This window comes from Vipera ursinii (genome assembly GCF_947247035.1).
Source record: "Vipera ursinii genome assembly, chromosome: 4".
NCBI classification, from domain to species: Eukaryota; Metazoa; Chordata; class Lepidosauria; order Squamata; family Viperidae; genus Vipera; species Vipera ursinii.
Genome location: NC_139514.1, coordinates 3367143 through 3388045, shown reverse-complemented (window position 1 = coordinate 3388045; position 20903 = coordinate 3367143). Strand labels below are relative to the sequence as shown.

General features: G+C 47.4%; 1 protein-coding gene across 1 annotated transcript; it reads right to left on the bottom strand.

The window, feature by feature from the left end:
- Positions 1-6721: 6721 nt before the first annotated feature.
- Positions 6722-19429, bottom strand: MAP6 (microtubule associated protein 6; the record flags this gene model as incomplete). Its single annotated transcript, XM_083362742.1, has 3 exons — positions 6722-6925; positions 8229-8442; positions 18633-19429. The coding sequence occupies 3 exons, from the start codon at positions 19427-19429 to the stop codon at positions 6722-6724; spliced, it is 1215 nt and encodes a 404-aa protein (XP_083218868.1).
- Between the last annotated feature and the right edge of the window lie 1474 nt (positions 19430-20903).

Below are 20903 nucleotides of genomic sequence, written 5' to 3'. Positions count from 1 at the left end.
GAGGATGGAATATCTACAAAGCCGTGGAAAGGGATTTTTTTAGCACCGTCTCGCGAAAGGGGGATGGAACATCCAGTACAGTACGAGAAACGAAATACAGAGATGATGTATAAACAGGGAAGCAACCAAAGGCCTACGGAGATTCGAAAAGGAACATGAGAAGCCAGCAAGCCAAGATTTTATAGAAGGAAGGCAGAGGAATTACAAGACAACAATCTTCTTTTTTACAAAACAAAAAGAAGAAGAATCATCATCCAGTTGATTGACAGCATTCGTTTCCCACTGGTGCCCAACAGGTATCCAAAAACCAGAGGAAATTAGGGAAGGACTTCACTTCCTTCAGAACTGAATGCATTTCAACATTTTACAACCAAGAGTTGAAACAAAACTTGTCTTTTTATATCGCAGTTCTCACAATGTTGCAGGGCAGACTTGCATTTGTCGAAAACGTGTTGTAGGCGTTTGTGGGAATTTTAATGTACAAAGGTGTCTTAAAAGTACATGGTTTGAGTAAATTATCAGTCAGACAAAATGGACAATTAAATAATTATATATATATATATATATATATATATATATATATATATATATATATATATATATATATATATATATATATATATATATATTTGGAGCAACACGTAGCAATCATGCACTCAACTGTGAGCAAAATTTTCTCTTTCTTTTTTTGTAATTGATTTTTTTTTCAACTCTGATTTACAAAAAATAAAAAATATGAAGCAACTAAACTTTGACAAATTTGTCTCCATTCCGCATTGCAACTCTGAGTGGAATCTTGGGACTGTTAATCTAAATTCATCTGCTGGGCACCAATATGGAAATGATGCTCTAGAGCAGAAGATTTCAAATTTGGCCACTTAAGATGTGTGGACTTCAACTCCCAGAATTCCCCAGCCAGCATGGGTGGACTTCAACTCCCAGAGTTCCTTAGCCAATATGTATAGACTTCAATTCCCAGAATTCCCCAGCCAGCATATATGGACTTCAATTCCCAGCACCTCCCAGCTGGAGGATTCTGGGAGTTGAAGTCCACACGTCTCAAAATGGCCAAGTTTGAGAAACTACCGCTCTAAAGAGAATGTAACATTAGCATAGAACATAAAAACCAGACAGTTTATGCCTGGAATTAAAAGAGACACTTGGGTGTTAACCAGCAAAGTGAAAACACTTGTAGATGACTGCTGCTTCCTTTTATATCCATAAGAAAGGGGATGTTTCGTGGCTGTGCAGCTTACACAAAAGATCAGAAAGCGATTACGTTTTATTTAACTCACATCGATAGAAGAGAATGTTGTTTTTTTTAGCTCAGGATTAAACTGTGGGGTCCTGGATGCTTTCCGAGCTTGCAGACGTTTCATTACCCAGCTAGCTAACATCATCAGTGCTAGAAGGGAGTGAGTGGGGTTTATAAAGAGAGAACAAACCTCACTCCCTTGCAGCATTGATGATGTTAGCTAGCTGGGTAATGAAACGTCTGCAACAAAACAAGCCAGATCAGAGAACAACCAAGAACTCTGCATTTAACGAATACATCCAAATGGAGAAATATTCTCTCTTTCCCACCACCCCCTTCCACAATCTTGCCTTGACAGACAGCTTTTCCCCTCCTGAAAACTGTCAAAAATCTCTTCAGACTGCCTAGGCTGCTTCGGATCGACAAGGAATATTCCTCGGGATCGTGTTGTGGATGTGCAAGGCACCCACAAAACCTGCAGGCTGCTTTAAGGGGGTGCGACCTCAGCATGCTTGCCTATTTTTCTCCTCCTAACCTAGGGATCTTCAAACTCGGCCTTTTTATGACTCATGGACTTCAACTCCCAGAATTCTTCAACCAGCATGCCTGGCTGAGGAATTCTGGGACTTGAAGTCCATGAGTCATAAAAGGGCTGAGTTTGAAGACCCCTGTTAACCTAACCCACAGTCTAACCAACCACCATCTCCTACAGATCTTGGTTTCCATACAAATAATCCAGCTAGGGCAAGGCCATGCCAATTTCCGACGGTGTCTACCGGAGCCGTTTTGTTTTTTCCAGAAGAAATTCGGAATTTTCAGAGGAAAAGATTGGGGTCCTGACCGACAACAGCGATCCAATGTGCCCTTAACGGGAATGTCTTTGCGCCTCAAAGAGCAGCAGGACAGTTGACACGCACAAAAGCGTGCGCCTTTGACACATACAGGGGGTCCTCGACTTACAGCAATTCATTTCGTGACCGTTCAAACTTACAACGGCCCTGAAAAAAAAAGTGAGTTGCATTTACAACCACTACCGCATCCTCGGGGGACTCGTGATCACAATTCAGACGCTCGGCAACTGACTCGTATTTACGACGGTCACAGTGACCCGGGGTCACGTGCCATCATCCCCTTTTGCGGCTTTCCGACAAGCAAAGTCAAGGGGGACTTTCTTGATTGGCAGTTTCCTTGAATGTATAAGCCAGTTAGGGCAGGGGTCCCCAACCATGGCCACTTGCGGACTTCAACTCCCAGAATTCCCTAGCCAGCTGGGGAATTCTGGGAGTTGAAGTCCGCAAGTCTTAAAGTGGCCACGGTTGGGGACCCCTGAGTTAGGGGAACAGACAGGCAATCTGTTTCCCCATTCTGGGCCAACTTTTTCCAAGCTGTCAATCAAGCACTTTCCAGGCTGTTTTTTCCCCTGGCAAATTTTGCAAATAAGCGTGGCTGGAGCAAACTTAATAAAATCTTTTCCTTTTTTCTTGCAGGTGTTGAAAAGATCTGCCGTTATTTCTATATCAATTCAGACTCATGACCGTTTTTCTGCACTTACGACCGTTGTTGCAGCCTCCCCGTGGTCATGGGATCAAAATTCAGAAGCTCGGCACCTGACTCGTATTTATGACGGTCGCGGCGTCCCCGGGTTTCACGTGATCCCCTTTTGCGACCTTCTGACAAGCGAAGTCAACGGGGGATGCTGGAGGCACTTAACAACACCTGCAGGGATTCACTTAAGAACTGGGGCAAGAAAGGGCGCAGAAACGGGGCAAGGCTTACTTAGCAGCTGTCTCGCTTAGCGACAGCCGTGGTCATAAGTCGAGGACCAACTGTAGATATCATTTCAACGTCCACTCCCCGAATTGGTCTTGCTGGATTATACAGGGACACAAAATCCACCATCCTAGGATAAAATTTGCATTTGGCGTGCAGCAACCGTCATCATATCGGCATTTTTTTTTTTAAAAAAAAAAAATTTTTGGTTAAGGTCAAACTGGTATTTGAGTGTTTTTCCTAAATTCCTCCAGACACCCTGGAGTTAAAAAAACCTCACCCTCTTCCCAACCCACCCCCCCCCACCCCCCTTTCCTGACATACACACAATCTTGGCTAATAACTTCACACCCTACATTTCTAGCACAACTAGGCTTAGAAATAACATCGTTAAAGGAGTTAAACGTACTTTATAAGTGGAAAGCATTCCAGCACAGGCCGCAGCAGAGGCAGCATCACACACAAAACGCTACAATTTTTTTTTTGCATTTTTTTTTTCAGGAATAGAGCCAACCACGTTGGTTACCCATGTATCATACAACTGCACCCCATCCCCATCCCATCGCCCGCCCCCCATCACAGGTGCTTCCCCACCCCTTAAATAATAATGCCTCGTAGCCTGGAAATTCTAGCAAAGAGTTATTTCTGCTTATTTCTCCAATGTCCCTGGCCAATATTTCTACTTACTTTTCGTACGTCGTCGTGTTTTTTTTTTAAATCATGCTCTAGAAATAACCCTTATAATTAATTAATTGAAGGTCTTTTCTTAAATATAGTATCTCTGGAGCATTAAAGTCTTGCCTTCCTCTCCAATCTTCCTTTTTCCTTTGGGTTGGGTGTAGTTTCCAAATCTAATTGGCGATTTGGGGGCAATGAAATGTCACGGCTGCTTTTAGGATGTTGAGAATAGAACAGAAGCTGGACGGGACCTTGGAGGTCTTCTAGTCCAGCCCCCTGTTCAAGCAAGAGAACCCATCATACCACAGTCTGCCAAGGAACCGTTTCAAACTTTTTTTAAAAAAAGCACCAAGAAACGTGGCAGCTTTTGCTTGCAAAGGAGGAGAAGAGGGAAATAATTTTTTTCCTACGCTTCTTTTTTTTTTTTTAATCCAAAATGGGCAAGTCTAATTTTTCCCAGTTGCAGTGGGCAGGTTTCTCACCTTTCCCCCCTCTCCAAAAGAGATTAAATCAACCTCTTCTGTGTTAAATGATGATGCGTATATAACTGATAAAATAAAGATTATCGCTCCTGGATGCGAATATAAGGGGCGGGGAAAAAAGACAGGTCATTTTTTTAACAGTCTCTGCCCTGTCAAGGTGGGTGACTTTAAAGTCCCTGCAGTTCTTCCCACGTGTAATATTTAAGTTGCAGAGCAGACAGGCCAAGAGTTTTTCGATAGGCAACCCGTGGGGTCCCTGCCACCCCTGGACTTGTGAAAGCGGGTTCATGAGCGCCTTCACAAAATGGGCGCCAGGGATATTTTTTTTCCCACGGGCTAAACCGGCAACCTGATGGGCATCCTCACTCACGCTAAGCCAGGTTGCAAGGAGGGCGAGTTAAGAGGCCTATAATGTGGCTCAGTGGGTTAGGACGCTGAGCTTGTCGATCAGAAGGTCGGCAGTTTGGCGGGTCGAATCCCGAGTGCCGCGTAGCAGAGTGAGCGCCTGTTACTCGTCCCAGCTTCTGCCAACCTAGCAGTTCGAAAGCACGTAAAAATATAAGTAGAAAAATAGGGACCACTCCGGTGGGAAGGGAACAGCGTGCCGGCCACATGACCACGGAGACGTCCTCGGACAAGCGCTGGCTCTTCGGCTTTGAAACGGAGATGAGCACCGGCCCCTAGAGTCGGAAACGACTAGCACGCATGTGCGGGGGAACCTTTACCTTTACCTAATGTCGGCTTCCTATTTCATTTGTTTTCAATTAAAAAAAAACAAAACTCTGCCCTGGATCACACAATGCCGAGAGCAGAGAGATTGGTGGAAAAATCTTAATTTCCTCACATCCAATGTCCCTTTTTTTTAAAAAAAAAAAAAAAAGAAAGAAAAACTGGGCTGAATCGGGGAAAATGAATCAACCAGGACAACTGACCGATCCGTTTGGATGGATCTATTCTTCTTGAAGGCATATGCATGAGAGAGGGGAAAAAAAAGGGAATAACAGAATAGCAGAGCTGGAAGGGACCTTGGAGGTCATCTAGTCCAACCCCCTGCTCAGGCAGGAAACCCTGGTGTTGTTTATTGATTTTGCGATTTGGTTAATACAGGAAGTCCTCGATTTTCAAATGGCTGTCCAATCTCTTTGCGATGCCGATCTCAGCACATCTGGATCCGCACCGTTACCTTCCATCTGCTCTCTCAGAGACTGACCCAGCATTTAAACTGAAAAGTGTTAAAGGTTACGTGGGGTCAGGCACGTGTGAACGGGCAGGGAAGGATTTGCACAAGCAAGCATGTAACGTGCGGATCAGGACTGAAAATGCTTGTTCAGTTCCTAGCAAGGACCGAGGATTTGGTTTATTCAAACTGTTAGGAAAAAAAAATCATGAGCCGCTTCATCCAGATGTTCATGAATGCCAAGGGCCAGTCGCTTACGTTGCCTTGGGAATCTTACTTATAATAATAAAGTTGGAAGGGACCTTGGGAGGTCATCTAGTCCAACCCCCTGCTCAGGCAGGAAACCCTGGTGTTATTTGTTGATTTTGCGATTTCTTTTTAATACAGGGGAGTCCTCGATTTTTCAACGGTTCATTTGGAAAAAGGGACTGACGGCCAACTTTCACAACTTATGACCAGTTTTCACACGGCCGTTGCAGCATCCCCGCAGTCCCGTGATCAAAATTCAGGCGCCTGGCAGCTGACTCGCATTTAACGATGGTTGCCGTGTCCCGAGATCTCCTTTTACGACCGCAGGACAAGCAAAAGCAACGGTGGAATCCAGGCTCACTTAAGAGCGGGCTTAACGACTTAACAAGTGCAGTGATTCAGTTAACGACTGCGGCCAAAAAGGTCGCAAAACGAGGTCAAAACCCACAGAACACCTGCCTCGCTTAAGCCACGTAATTTTTGGCCTGGGTTGGGATCGTTAAGTTGAGGACTACCTGTATTGCCTACTTTGTGTTGTAGATATTATATTGTGCATGGTACTGTCAGGCTGTCATACCAGCTCAAATAATAATAATAGTTGCTAAGGATTGTCTTTCAGCACGCCTACACTTTCCCCAGCCTTGGAAAGGCTAATTTGATTTTAAGAGAGCTGGAAAAAAATTTTAATACCCCATTTTGCTCCCTTTTGAAAAACACCTGCCTCTTCCCCCCCCCCAATCCTTTCTGCCTATAACCCAACCAGCTTCATGAGTTTTAGAAGCAAAGATGCCACCCAATTTGTTTAATAAATTTAGGATGAAGAAACCTCCAGCTCTGTTCCCATTTTTCTGCTAAAACCGTCGTGCACAGGTAGAGAAATGTACTATTCCTTGCCCATTAAAGGAGACTTTTAATCTCCTTAAAAACCCAACTGAACGAGCTTCTAATACAGCCAGAGCATACGCTGATTAGAAGTCTCTAATTAATTTTGTGGCGAGGGAGGGAGGGAGGAAGAAAGGAAGTATGGAAGGAAGGAAGGAAGGAAGGAAGGAAGGAAGGATGGAGAAATAAACAGAGACACAGGAAAAACAGCCAAGTAACTGCAGTGAATTACTCTTTAGCTTCGGCCAACTTATTGTTAATTTCTTTACTTTTCTCCTTGTCCTCGACCGGCGTCGTTCCGCTGGCTGTTGCCGTGGTTTTCTTCTTGGATGCCCGGCTGGATGCCACCTGCTTATCTTTGGGTTTTTTCAGAGGCTTATGGCTTGCGGTCGTCTTTTTTGGCTTAGAAGGCTTAGGACTGGGCTTCTCCACCTGGTCGGAACCAACAAGTCCATCCGGGTGAAGGACGGTCACGACAGACAAAGGGAAGGGAGGGAAAGTGGGGGAAAAGTGAATTTAGATAAGAGAATTGAAGGCAACAGACGTGCCCGGAGGAGGCAGGAAACACTACGGTGATACAAGGCAGCAAGTAAGCAAAGTCTCCCTATACATTAATGTGTATTCAGGAGAGATGAGAATGGCCGAGGAAAGTAATCAGACAGATGAAAAGAATAAGCTGGATAAATAATCTCTCTCCATTTTCCTAAACCGCAAAGGCTCATTTAGCGTCGAGCCCTTTGTATCTCAGATTCCAATCTTTCAGCAGCACCATTCACAGACAGGGCCATGTGGATACACATCAAAAGCAGTGCGCTGGCAGCCACAAGCACACCATGCAAACAGCCCAGAGTGTTCCCCGTGGCATGCTGTCTTACTCTCTTGCAATCCCTCTCTCTCCAATCACTCCATTCTATGAGGCGGGTGGAGAAAAGGTCCCCATGGTGTGCTGCCTTACTCTCTTGTAATCCCTTTCTCTCCAATCACTCCATTCTATGAGGCGGGTGGAGAAAAAGACCCCATGGTGTGCTGCCTTACTCTCTTGCAATCCCTTTCTCTCCAATCATTCCATTCTATGAGGCCTGTGGAGGAAAAGACCCCATGGTGTGCTGCCTTACTCTCTTGCAATCCCTTTCTCTCCAATCATTCCATTCTATGAGGCCTGTGGAGGAAAAGACCCCATGGTGTGCTGCCTTACTCTCTTGCAATCCCTTTCTCTCCAATCACTCCATTCTATGAGGCGGGTGGAGAAAAAGACCCCATGGTGTGCTGCCTTACTCTCTTGCGATCCCTTTCTCTCCAATCACTCCATTCTGAGGCGGGTGGAGAAAAAGACCCCATGGTGTGCTGCCTTACTCTCTTGCGATCCCTTTCTCTCCAATCACTCCATTCTATGAGGCGGGTGAAGAAAAAGACCCCATGGTGTGCTGCCTTACTCTCTTGCAATCCCTTTCTCTCCAATCACTCCATTCTATGAGGCGGGTGGAGAAAAAGACCCCATGGTGTGCTGCTTTACTCTCTTGTGATCCCTTTCTCTCCATTCTATAAGGATTGGAGAGAGAGAGAAAAAACTATTTCACGGTGTCACAATGACTGCCTTGCCCCATTTTGATGTGTGCTGCTACACTGCATGTCAAAGGGGCAGCATCTACAACCTGGGTCTCAAAGCAAGCTATGACCTCCCGCAGAGGGTTGAATGCCAATGATCGTCTCCATGCCTTCCTTCTTCCTTCCTTACCTTTAGAGATTCTTTCTGCGGTTCACTATAGAGGGTGCGTATCCTCCGGTGCTCCAGGAATTTGTTATCTGGCGGGCCAGGCTTTGCTCCCTCGGCAGTGAACTGGGAACTGTAGCTTGTCTGGTGCATCATTTTGTCCTCTGGAGGCTCATACTGAGACTTGGCTTTGATAGCTCTCACCGGCTTGATGTCCGTCCACGGTCGAAATTCATTTCTGGGGGAGCAGAAAAGCGGAAAGAGAACAGGAAAAATAATAACCGCCACCACAATACAGGTAGCCCTAGACCAGTGGTAGGCAACCTTGGCTCTTTTATGACTTGTGGACTTCAACTCCCAGAATTCCTGAGCCAGCCATGCTGAAGGGAAAGGGAGAGGTTTCCAAGCTGAGCCATGCTGGCTCAGGAATTCTGGGAGTTGAAGTCCACCAGTCATGAAGGGGCCATAGTTCCCCCATGCTGGCTCAGGAATTCTGGGAGTTGAAGTCCACGAGTCATAAAAGAGCCAAGGTTGCCTACCCCTGGTCTAGACTCACAACCATTTGTTTAGTGACCATTCAAACTTACAATGGTACTGAAAAAAGGGACTTAGGACCGGTTTTCACACCATTGCAGCATCCCCACAGTCACATGATCAAATTGTGGGTGTTTAGCAACTGACACATACCATGTTCCCCCAAAAGTAAGGCCTACACCAACAATAAGCTTTAGCTAGATTTTGGGGGGTGGGCCTAATATAAGTCCTATCCCAAAAATAAGCCCTAGTTTTGGGGCGAGGCACAGACCTAAAAATCAAGCTACAGCGGGGGGTGGGGTGTGTGGATCTGCCCCACCTGCCCCGCACCCATTCAGCTTGCAGGCAGGCCACTCTTCGCCAACCCACTTCTTCTCCCGAGGCCTCTTCTGCAGCCAGGCCTGCATTTCTCAGTTACAGGCCTTTCCGGAAGGCCTCTGCAGCCAAGCTATGGGTTCAACCTGTAGCTCGGTTCTGCAAGATCTCTGCAGCTGAGCACCAAGCTACAGATTGAATCCATAGCTCAGTACTCGGCTGCTTCGGCCTTCCGGAAAGGCCTGGCTGCAAAATGCAGGCCCGAATGCAGCTGCAGAACTTTGGCCCCAGAAGAAGTGGACCAGCTGGGTGGGGCTGTCGGTGCCGGAGGTGAGGTAAGGCCTACCCCCAAAACAGAACCTGGTGCCTCTTTTGGAGGCAAAAAAAAAAGACCCGGTCTTATTTTTGGGGACACATGGTAATTATGACACTTGCAGTGTCTTAAGAGTTTTGTGATCAATTGTAACCTTCCCAGCTGGCCAAAATTGAACAGCCCTCCCTCAACATCATCTATCTCCAATCTATAACATGGTCCTTTCTCCAGTTCCAAGAAGGCCCCACGCCCATTTGCACCACTCAGGTGACCCTGAGGACACAGGTAAGCCTCCAAGTGGCCTCAACGACTCTCTAAAAGAATGCAAATGACCAGTTTTTCCGCAAGGAGTATAAATCCTTCCATTCTCCACCATCCAGTCAGAGCAGAAGCAGCTTCTCGGATGAGAAGCGAAACATCTGATCATCTTTGTTGCTTGAGACTCTAGAAAGAGTGCAGAGAAGAGCAACAAAGATGATCAGGGGACTGGTGGCTAAACGACAAAAAGAACGGTTGCTGAAATTGGGAATGTCCAGTTTAATGAAGAGAAGCACGAGGGGGGACAAGAGAGCAGTGTTCCAGTATCTCAGGGGCTGCCCCAAAGAAGAGGGAGTCAAGCTCTTCCTCCAAAGCGCCTGAAGGCAGGACAAGAAGCAACGGATGGAAACCAATCAAGGAGAGAAGCAACCTGGAATCAAAGAGAAACTTCCTGACAGTGAGAACAATCAACCAGTGGAACAACCTGCCTCCAGAAGTTGTGAATGCTCCAACACTGGAGGTTTTTAAGAAGAGACTGGACAGCCATTTGCCTGCAATGCTACAGGGTTTTCTGTCCGAGCAGGGGTTTAGACTAGATGACCTCCAAGGTCCCTTCCAACTCTGGGATTCTGCAACCACCCAGCCTTGAAAAATTTAGTGTTTTTTTCTTTCAAATTTAGCATTTTTTTTCCTTCCCCAACCAGAGAAAAAAAGGCCTCCAACTTATCTTGAGAATTTCTCCCACTTCAGAAGCAGCCTCTGTATATTTTCTTGTTGGTTTAGAGTGATGAAGTCACTCTTCATAATTCTCCTCCCATTTACCAGCATCCTTTTTGCAGCTCCGTTGCATCAGACTGCAATTCCCCCAGGCTTTGCATGGTTCAAAGCAAAAGCCGCAAACATTTTTTTCCTCTGTGTGTGTGTGTGTGTGTGTGTGTGTGTGTGTGTGTGTGACGGGCTCCTGTGAGTTCTTTTACAGGTAGTCCTCAACATACGCCTGTAACTGAGGTGATTAGAGTAGTTACGTGGTGATCGTCATTAACTGGGTCACCCTGCCTGATTTTATGACCTTTTGGCAGCGAGCATTAAGGGAATACTACCCTTATTAAGCAAATATGGTTATTGGCCCAAAGTCACCCAGCCAGCTTTTATGGCTAAGGCAGGACTAGAACTCACTGTCTCCTGGTGATTGGCCCAAAGTCTCCCATCTCACTTTCACAGCTAAGGCAGGACTAGAACTCACCATCTCCTGGTGATTGGCCCAAAGTCACCCAACTGGCTTTCATGCCTAAGGCGGGACTAGAACTCACCATCTCCTGGTGATTGGCCCAAAGTCACGCATCTCACTTTCATGGCTAAGGCGGGACTAGAACTCACCATCTCCTGGTGATTGGCCCAAAGTCACCCAGCCGGCTTTCATGCCTAAGGCGGGACTAGAACTCACCATCTCCTGGTGATTGGCCCAAAGTCACCCAACCGGCTTTCATGCCTAAGGCGGGACTAGAACTCACCATCTCCTGGTGATTGGCCCAAAGTCACCCAACCGGCTTTCATGCCTAAGGCGGGACTAGAACTCACCGTCTCCTGGTGATTGGCCCAAAGTCACGTATCTCAGTTTCATGCCTAAGGCGGGACTAGAACTCACCATCTCCTGGTGATTGGCCCAAAGTCACCCAACCGGCTGTCATGCCTAAGGCGGGACTAGAACTCACCATCTCCTGGTGATTGGCCCAAAGTCACCCAACCGGCTTTCATGCCTAAGGCGGGACTAGAACTCACCATCTCCTGGTGATTGGCCCAAAGTCACGCATCTCAGTTTCATGGCTAAGGCAGGACTAGAACTCACCATCTCCTGGTGATTGGCCTAAACTAAATCACTCAGCCACTTTCATACCTAAAGCAGGACTTGAACTCAAGATTTCCCGCTTTCTAGCCTGCTGCCTTTAACCACTAGATCAAACTGACTCTTTTTACCGGAAACTGGAAATAAACGTTGGAAACCAGCAAAAAAAAAAAAAAAATCCTGAAAGTCATAGTCACAATTGCAGGATGCAGCAAACAGCGATAAATGTGAGCTGGTTGCCAAGCACCCAAAAAATGCGATCATGTGCAGAAAAACCTCTTAGTCCCAAACAAAGAGGAATGTGAACACACAGACAAAAATAAAAGGGCAATTCTACACAAATTATAATTTGTGTTAACCTGGACCAAAAAATAAAAATAAAAATCTGAAACCCGGTTGTATTTTTTGTTTCAGACTAACATTTTTTTTTTATTCTGAAGCACAGATCAGTCTGTGGATCACTACCGGTCCACGGCCGGTCGGGAACCGGTCCATACAAGGGACTGGTTGAGTCTGCGCAACTCCATTGGTGTGTGTCTGGAATGAAGTTGTGCATGTGAAACCGTCCCATCCCTCCCGCTGCCTCCATTGCCCCCCCCCGCCTCCCACCAGTCCATGGATTGGGGACCGCAGTTCTAAGGCTTAAGTTTTATGAACTACAGCTGTTTTTTCCAGATGCATGAGGGAACTAACTAGAGTTGTGTTTCTCAACTTCGGCAACTTAAAAGATAGGTGGACTTCAATTCCCAGAATGAGCTGGGGAATTCTGGGAGTTGAAGTCCAAAGGTCTTAAAGTCACCAAAGTTGAGAAATACAGTCAGACAGAAGGAAGAGTTAAATTGGAAAGTGCAATTCCACTAAACCACAAAGCGCAGATTCACAGGGTAAGGGACAATCACACCCAGCTTAGAGGGACTCCCTCTCGCCCCTTACATAAAATCCCAAGAACGCTTCTTCACACCAGTGACATAAAATAAAATCAGCTTTTCAGTTTGTTGTCTTTCCCTGTCCTTTTCGGATGAACCACAGGATCGTAAAAGTCACTTCTGGATCAAAACTTCTAGCTGTATTTGAAGGTGCCACAGATATTCACAAGGATTGCTGGATTCCACATGATCCAGATCTGGTTACAAAGATATCTGTCTGTCTGTCTATCATCTGTTACCTATCATCCATCCATCCGTTACCTATCATCTATCTATCTATCTATCTATCTATCTATCTATCTACCTACCTATCTATCTATCTATCTATCTAGTATCTCTATCATCTGTCTGCCTGCCTGCCTGTCTCCCTCTCTCTCATCTGTCTATCCATCATCTATCTATCATCTATCTATCTATCTATCTATCTATCTATCTATCTATCTATCTATCTATCTATCTATCTATCTATCATATCTATCTATCATCTATTTATCTATATCTATCATGTTATATCTATCATCTATTTATCTATATCTATCTATGTCACCTATCATGCATCTATCGTTATATTTATCTATCTATCCTATCTATCCTATCTATCTATCTATCTATCTATCTATCTATCTATCTATCTATCTATCATCTATCTATCTTTCTATCTATCTATCTATCTATCTATCTATCTATCTATCTATCTATCTATCTATCTACGTTACCTATCATGCATCTATCTATCTATCTATCTATCTATCTATCTATCTATCTATCTATCTATCTATCTATCTATCTATCTATCTATCTATCTATCTATCTACGTTACCTATCATGCATCTATCTATCTATCTATCTATCTATCTATCTATCTATCTATCTATCTATCTATCTATCTATCTATCTAATCGGTCTGATTTGTACCCCTCCTTTATTATTTTTACAAATAACTCAAGGTGGCAAACGTACCCACAATTTCCCCCTCCTATTTTACCCACAACAACGACAACCCTGTGAGGTGAGTTGGTCTGAGAGGGAGGGAGGGACTTTGCCCAAAGACACCCTTTGAATTTTGTGAATTTTATCCAAACAGTCTCAATTTAAATTTCTGGACCATGCGAATCTCAACTTGCCCAAGACACAAACAGGGTTGCCCAGGATTTCTCGCCAAAGGTCCGATCGCCAAATAAAATTCTCAAGCAAACTTTTAACTTCATTCCTGCGTTACCCAGCTTTCAGCATTAAGCAGGAGGCCTTGTCGCACCCTTCGGTTTGCTGCTAGCAGTTTTCCCTAAGCGGTATAGGAAACACCTCTGGAATTACAGCTGGCGTGCAGTTGCACATTCTGAATGGATCTCCTTGCACAACCCTAGCCAGGTCATCCATTTAATCTGCACAGCTACATGCGTGGAGAAATACAAGCTACGTGGTGGAATTTCATGGCAACCCAAGCCTCACTTTTCCTAAAAGGCAGTGTTTATCGTGACCAACTTGGAATACTGCACCTCCAGTTTCCCCTCCTCTTATCTTAATTTCTATCCTGGTTTGTTTGGAAAAGATGGAAAGAGGCCGGCAGGCAGAGAAACCTAGTTTAGCTTAATGAAGAGAAGGGCGAGGGGGGACAGGGTAGCAGCCTTCCAATATCTCAGGGGCTGCCCCAAAGAAGAGGGAGTCAAGCTATTCTCCAAAGCCCCTGAAAGCAGAACAAGAAGCAACGGATGGAAACGAATCAAGGAGAGAAGCACCCTAGAACTAAGGAGAAATTTCCTGAAAGTGGGAACAATTAACCAGTGGAACAACCTGCCTCCAGAAGCGGTGAATGCTCCAACACTGTAGACCCTAGAAAAATATGCAGAGAAGAGCAGCTAAGGTGATCACAAGTCTGGAGGTTGAACTGCATGATGAACGGCTAAGGGAGCTTGATCTGTCCAGCCTATCAAAGAGAAGAATTAGGGGGGACATGATAGCAATCTTCCAATATTTGAGGGGCCACCACAAAGAAGAGGGGGGTCCACCTATTCTCCAAAGCGCCCGAAGGGAGGACGAGAAGCAACAGATGGAAACTAATCAACCCGGAACTAAGGAGAAACTTCCTGACGTTGAGAACAATTAACCAGTGGGACAGCTTGCCACCAGAAGTTGTGGGTTCTCCAACACCGGAGGTTTTTAAGAAGAGATTTGACAATCATTGGTCTGAAATGGTGTAGGGCAGGGTTCCCCAACTTCCGGACCGCGGCCTGTTGGAAAGCAGGCCGTGCAAGCGATGGGCAAAGCGCATGCGGGCACGAAGCTCCACTCACTTAACAAAGGTTTCACTTAGCAACATAAATTTGGGGGTCAGTTGTGGCCGTAAGGCGAGGACTAGCTGTACATGCCAGTTGCCAAGTGCTCAAATTTTGATCAGGTGAGCAAGGGGCTTCTCCATGGCCATTCAGCGGAAAGGCTAGTTGTAGGTCACTTTTTCAGCGCTATTAGAACTTCGAATGAAGGAATCGATGGTTTTGCCCTGTCCAGACATTACCTGACTGGGCCTAGCTGGGGTTGCGTATTTTTGCGTGTTGCAGGCAACAGCACCTTTGCTGCTACATCTCTGCTCCTTTGGGGAGATTTCCTGAGTCATTCCCATCGTGGATATTTCTGCCAACACAGCAGTAAGAAGGGTTACAGAAATGGAAGAGAAGGCTGACCAGTGGGATTTAGAATAGAATTACAGAGTTGGAAGGGATCCTGGAGGTCATCTAGTCCAACCCCCTGCTCAGGCAGGAAACCTTATACCATTCCAGGCAAATGGCTGTCCAGCCTCTTCTTAAAAACCTCCAGTGTTGGAGCATTCACAACTAGATTTCTGCCTGCCGGCTTCTTTCCATCTTTTCCAAACAAACTAGGGTAGAAATTAAGAGGGGAAACGAAGAAGCTCTCTCTTTGAGGGAGATGGACGGTGCAGAAATGTAAATAAATGAATAAAATTTGTCTGAAATGATATAGGTTTTCCTGCCTAAGCAGGGGGTTGGACTAGAAGACCTCCAAGGTCCCTTCCAACTCTATTATTATTGTTGTTGTTGTGGTTGCTGCTGCTGCTATTATTATTATTACAGAAATACAGGTAGTCCTCAACGTATGACCACCATTGACCCCAAAATTTCTGTTCAGTGAGACAGCTGTTAAACGAGCTTTACCCATTTTGCAATCTTTCTTGTCAAAGGTGTTAAGTGAAAAGCTGCAGTTGTTAAGTTAATAACACGGTTGTTCAGTGAAGCCAAGCGTCCCCGCTGACTTTGCTTGTGTCAGGAGGTCGCAGAAGGGGATCACGTAACTCTGGGACGCTGCAACCGTCATAAAGACGAGTCAGGGAGCAAGCACCTACATTTGGCTCACAGGACCGTGGGGATGCTGCCACGTTCGCAAGTGTGAAAAAAAAAAGTCATAAATTCATTTTTTCCCAGTGTTAACTTGGTTAACTTTGCACGGTCGCTAAATGAATAATTGTTGTAAGCTGAGGACCTGTGAAATAAAGCAAGAGGCAGCCAAGTAGCCTTGCATTCCAGGCTAGAGTTCTCACAACTCACTTAACCAGATAAGCCTTACTGGAAACTCTGCCAACCTAGACCTTACTGGGGTTAAAAGGTGTCATTGCAGGAATGCAAGTCCTAACTAACTTGCTGCCGGAACCACCCAATTTTATAGGTGCCCTGACTTCAGCAGCCATTACATTATTCCAGAGTATGGGACATTCTTTTCCAAACACTGATTGGCTACACTGGGCAAGCCACACCTTCTGCTGCTTGCCTAGCCAATGGCGAAATTGGCTAGGCAAGCAGCAGAAGGTATGGCTTGCCCAGTGTAGCCAATCAGTGTTTGGAAAAGAATGTTCCATACCAGGGGTCTTCAAACTCGGCCCTTTTATGACTCATGGACTTCAACTCCCAGAATTCTTCAGCCAGGCACACTGTCTGAGGAATTCTGGGAGTTGAAGTCCATGAGTCATAAAAGGGCCGAGTTTGAAGACCCTTGCAGTCTGGAATAATGTAAAGCAGTGCTTCTCAACCTTGAAGATGGGTGTGGACTTCAACTCTGGAAAGAGGGCAGAGAAGAGCAACAAAAATGATCAGGGGGCTGGAGGGTAAAACATAGAAGGAACGGTTGCTGGAATTGGGGATGTCCAGTTTAATGGAGAGAAGGACCAGGGGTGACATGATAGCAGCCTTCCAGCATCTCAGGGGCTGCCCCAAATAAGAGGCAGTCAAGCTATTCTCCAAAGCGCCTGAAGGCAGGAGAAGAAGCAACGGGCGGAAACTCATCAAGGAGAGAAGCAACCTGGAACCAAGAAGAAATTTCCTGACAGTGAGAACAATTAACCAGTGGAACCACCTGTCTCCAGAAGTGGTGAATGCTCCAACACTGGAAGTTTTTAAGAAGAGACTGGACAGCCATTTGTCTGAAATGGTATAGGGTTTCCTCCCTGAGCAGGGGGTTAGGACTAGATGACCTCCAAGGTCCCTTCCAACATATTTTGATGATGATGATGATGATGATGATGATGATGGCACTGCAAAAATGTGAGGGTTTTGGAAAACTCAACTGCCTTTTTATGGGAAGCTTGCTTGCCATGGTCATTCTTGTTTTCAGGCTTGGAAAGTCTTCAACTTAAAAAGATGTCCCAGTCACTCCAACTGGTTAAAACTGGGAAATTTGGCTTTTTGGGGGGGGGGAGTCTGGGACACCGACACATTTGGGGTTGACTTTAGCGATTGCTGGACAAGCTCCAAATCCAATCAGCCAGCCAGCGTAACCAAAAAAAAAAAAAAAAAGAAAGGGATGCACATTTTAATATCTATTAAGAAATCCTGCAATTCGGCAAAAGCACAGGTTTAGGTGGATATGGGGATGGGAGACCACTAGGGGGGGGAAAAACTCCTCCCAATAATATTTAGCTGATGGGATTGACTTTAGTGCTTGCTGGACAAGCTCCAAATCCAATCAGCAGCCAGCGTTAAAAAAAAAAAGGAAAGGGATGCACATTTTAATATCTATTAAGAAATCCTGCAGTTCTGCAAAAGCACAGGTGGTTGCTGAATTACAACGGTCAAAAAAAAACTCAAGCTGGTGGCTTGGTGCCTGCATTGCAATCTCCTTTTTCAATATGTATTTATAGGGGTTTTTTTTTGTTTTTATCAACCCTAAAAAAACATCCCGGCTGAATTAAAATCACTCCAGATATCTAACCTGGTTTCCATGCTGGATCCTCTGGCAATGCAGAGTTCTTCAGCCCAATTTGCTAAATCACTGTGGCTACAAGAGAATTTGAAGCAGACACCTCCCTATCACCCCTGGACAATTAAACTGAGATATCATAACAACGACAACGACAATAACGTCAACAATGACAATGACAACAATAACAAAACAACAACAACAACAACAACAACAACAACAATAATAATAATAATAATAATAATAATAATAATAATAATAATAATAATAATAATAATAATAGTTGGAAGGGACCTTGGAGGTCTTCTAGTCCAACCCTCTGCTCAGGCAGGAAGCCCTATACTAGGGGTCTTCAAACTTGGCCCTTTTATGACTTGTGGACTTCAACTCCCAGAATTCCTCAGCCAGCACGGCTCAGCTTGGAAACTCCCTTTCCCCTCAGCATGGCTGGCTGAGGAATTCTGGGAGTTGAAGTCCACAAGTCATAAAAGGGCCAAGCTTGAAATCCCCTGCCCTGGCCTAGACCATTTCAGAGAAACGGTTGTCCATACAGACAATCCTCAATTTAACGACCCCAGCTGAACCCAACGTTTCTAAGCGAGGATGTGTTCAATGAATTTCGCCCCACGATACCACCTTTCTTGCCCACGGTCGTTACAAGCGAATCCCTGCTGCTGTTTTAAGCGATTAAGACGGTTGTTAAGTGAAACCGGTTTCCCCCTCCTCCCCCTTGACTTTGGCTTGTCCGATGGTCGCCAAAGGGGATCAAGTGACCTCAGGAGACACCCCTCGCACCCCGCACCCGTCACCGGTAAAAGCCCAGTGGCCAAGCGTCTGAATTTTTGACCAGGTGAACACCAGAGTGCTGCGACGGTCGTAAAGTGTGAAAACGGTCCTTAAATGGGTGGTTTTCAGTAGATCGAGCCCCGGGGTGCCAGATCTGCAAAAGGAGACGGTCTCCTTCCATAGGGATGAAACTCAAGGCATCTCTTAAGAAGCCCACCATGCATTATTTTTTTGGGGGGGGCGGTCCTCACCTGTAAGAGGAGGTGGACACCTTGGCTGTAGCTTCCTGCTTGATCTGCTGGTTGAGGGCGTCCACCACGGCTCGTCCTTTCCCGCCCTCCTGGCTCCCCGAAGGTCCCGGCTGCGGGTGGGGGGCCTGAGCCTGTTCTTCAGGCAGGTGGGCCCTCTTTTGGGTCTTGGTTAACCTGTCTTCGGAGGCGGGCTTGGCCCCGGCGGCCTCCTCTTTCCTTCGCTCCAGCCGATCGGGGCCTATCTGAGAGCGACTTCGTCTTTCCCAGCTGCTGGACCGTTCCTTGGCCCCTTTGTCCAGCTCGGCCACGGCCGGGATGGCCATCTGCTTGGGGATCCAGGGGTGGTCCCCTCTCTTGGGGATGGGCCAAGGGCGGAAGTCCTTCTGGTACTGGCTCTGCTTCTCAAACGGCTGGTCCGAGGGGTGGTACTCACTCTTGGGCTTGCAGCTGGGCTCCGGCCGCTGGAATTTCCAGGCCTTGAAATCGTGCCGCATCACCGAGTCCTCCGAGGCTGGGTCTTTGGCCGGGGGTCCCGGGGGAACAGCCGGCCCGGGGTCCACGCCCGAGGCCGGCCTGGCGTGGCCATCCGAGTCACCGCCAAGGGCAGCCGGCGGCTGGGTGTCGACGGCCGAGGTCAAAGGGCGGGCCGGCTGCTGCTGGAAGACCACCTGCGTGCCGGGCAGCTCGGTGGCTTCGGAGTACTTGGTGAAGACCACGGGCACGGCGATGTCGGCTTTGTCTAGCTGGTTCCAGAAGCGCGCAATGCAGCACGCCCGGCTGATGCACGGCCAAGCCATCTCGGCCGTGGGGTCCTGCCCACGCTCCCCCGCCACGGTCCAGCCTGCTCACTTCCCCCCCTCTAGACAATGAAGCCCCCCCCTCTCCCCACGACCTGCTGCCCAAAGACCCCCTCCCCTCCTCCACTGGCTCCAGACACCCCCACCCCCTTCTTGGGCAAGCCTAAAACCCTTCCCCAAATGCAAGATGCAGAGGATGCTCCGGACAGAAGGCAAAGCACAAAGACCCCCCCCTCCCCAAGAAGACCCCCAATTAAGGGGATGCTGATTGCCCCCCCTCCATCAGGCTAGGGAAGAAGCAGGCGGGAGGGGCAGGCAGGCAGGCAAGCAGACACCCCCACCCCGCTTCTCTCTAAAGCCTGCAGAGGATCAAAGAGGAGCAAGGGAAGGGGGAGATATATAGATATATAGAGAGATATATAGATATAGATATATATCTCCCACCCCCCCAAAATAAGGCCGATGCCCAACGAGGCGCAGCCCCTGCAGAAGCCAAATGGGCGGCGGGGGCTGCGGCAGAGAAAGCGGCCCCACCCAGGCGGGATGTCGAAGAGGAGGAGTGGGGGGGGGGGCGAGCACCTGCCGCCGCCAGCACGCAGGCGCAAGACGGGCGGAGTGGGGCGGGGATGTTGCGGGAGGGGGGGGGAGGAAATCCCCCTTTAACCCTTCTCTGCCCGGCCGGCCGAAGGACGCTCTCCGCCTGGGCTGAGGATGCTGGGCCCGGGAATCGGATCCTCCGGCTTCGGCAAGCCTTCGCAAGGAGACAGTCCTCAGTGAGGAGCGCCGGCTCTCCGCTCAAGGCGACGGGCTTCCCCTTTCCACCACCACCCCCCCCCTCCCGCGGTCCCCGGGAGGGGGAAAAAGGGCCGGTCCACTCAGGCGAAGGAAAAAGGGGGTGGCTGGGTGGGTCAGACTGGACCGTACCATTCCAGTCGGCAGGGTTAGGGTGGGGGGGGAGGGCGAGGAGGGCTCAGAGCGGACCGTGGCATTTTGCATCTGCATTGCGGGGGGGGGACACACAGAGAGAGAGAGGTGGAGTGTACTATTCTGGAACGCTGGGTGGGGGGGCGAACGGCTCTTCCGTCTTACTCAAGCTGCTAGTCCCTCTTGTGCCTATATACGTTAAGGGCTTGAACCGTAATCCTTCCAAGCAACCACTTGCCCGATGCGGGAGGGGGACGGCTGGTGGGGGGCTAGCAGTTCCTTTTGGGCTGGGTTGGGTTGGGGGGGGTAGTAAAGGTAGTAAAATAGGTCGACGGGCGTTAACGGAGGGAGGGGGGGCATAAGTTGCCCTTAATAGCTGGCCCTGAAGCCTGGCCAGCCTGCTGAGTCACGCCTGGAGCTCCATCAACGAACAGCCAGCGAGGGTCACAACATTTCAGACTGCGAGGAATTGACTGCACCGCTATTTGGTCCTGGCTTACAAAATATTTCTATTTCTCCCCTGGCTTTGTATAATGGAACTGGACAAAAG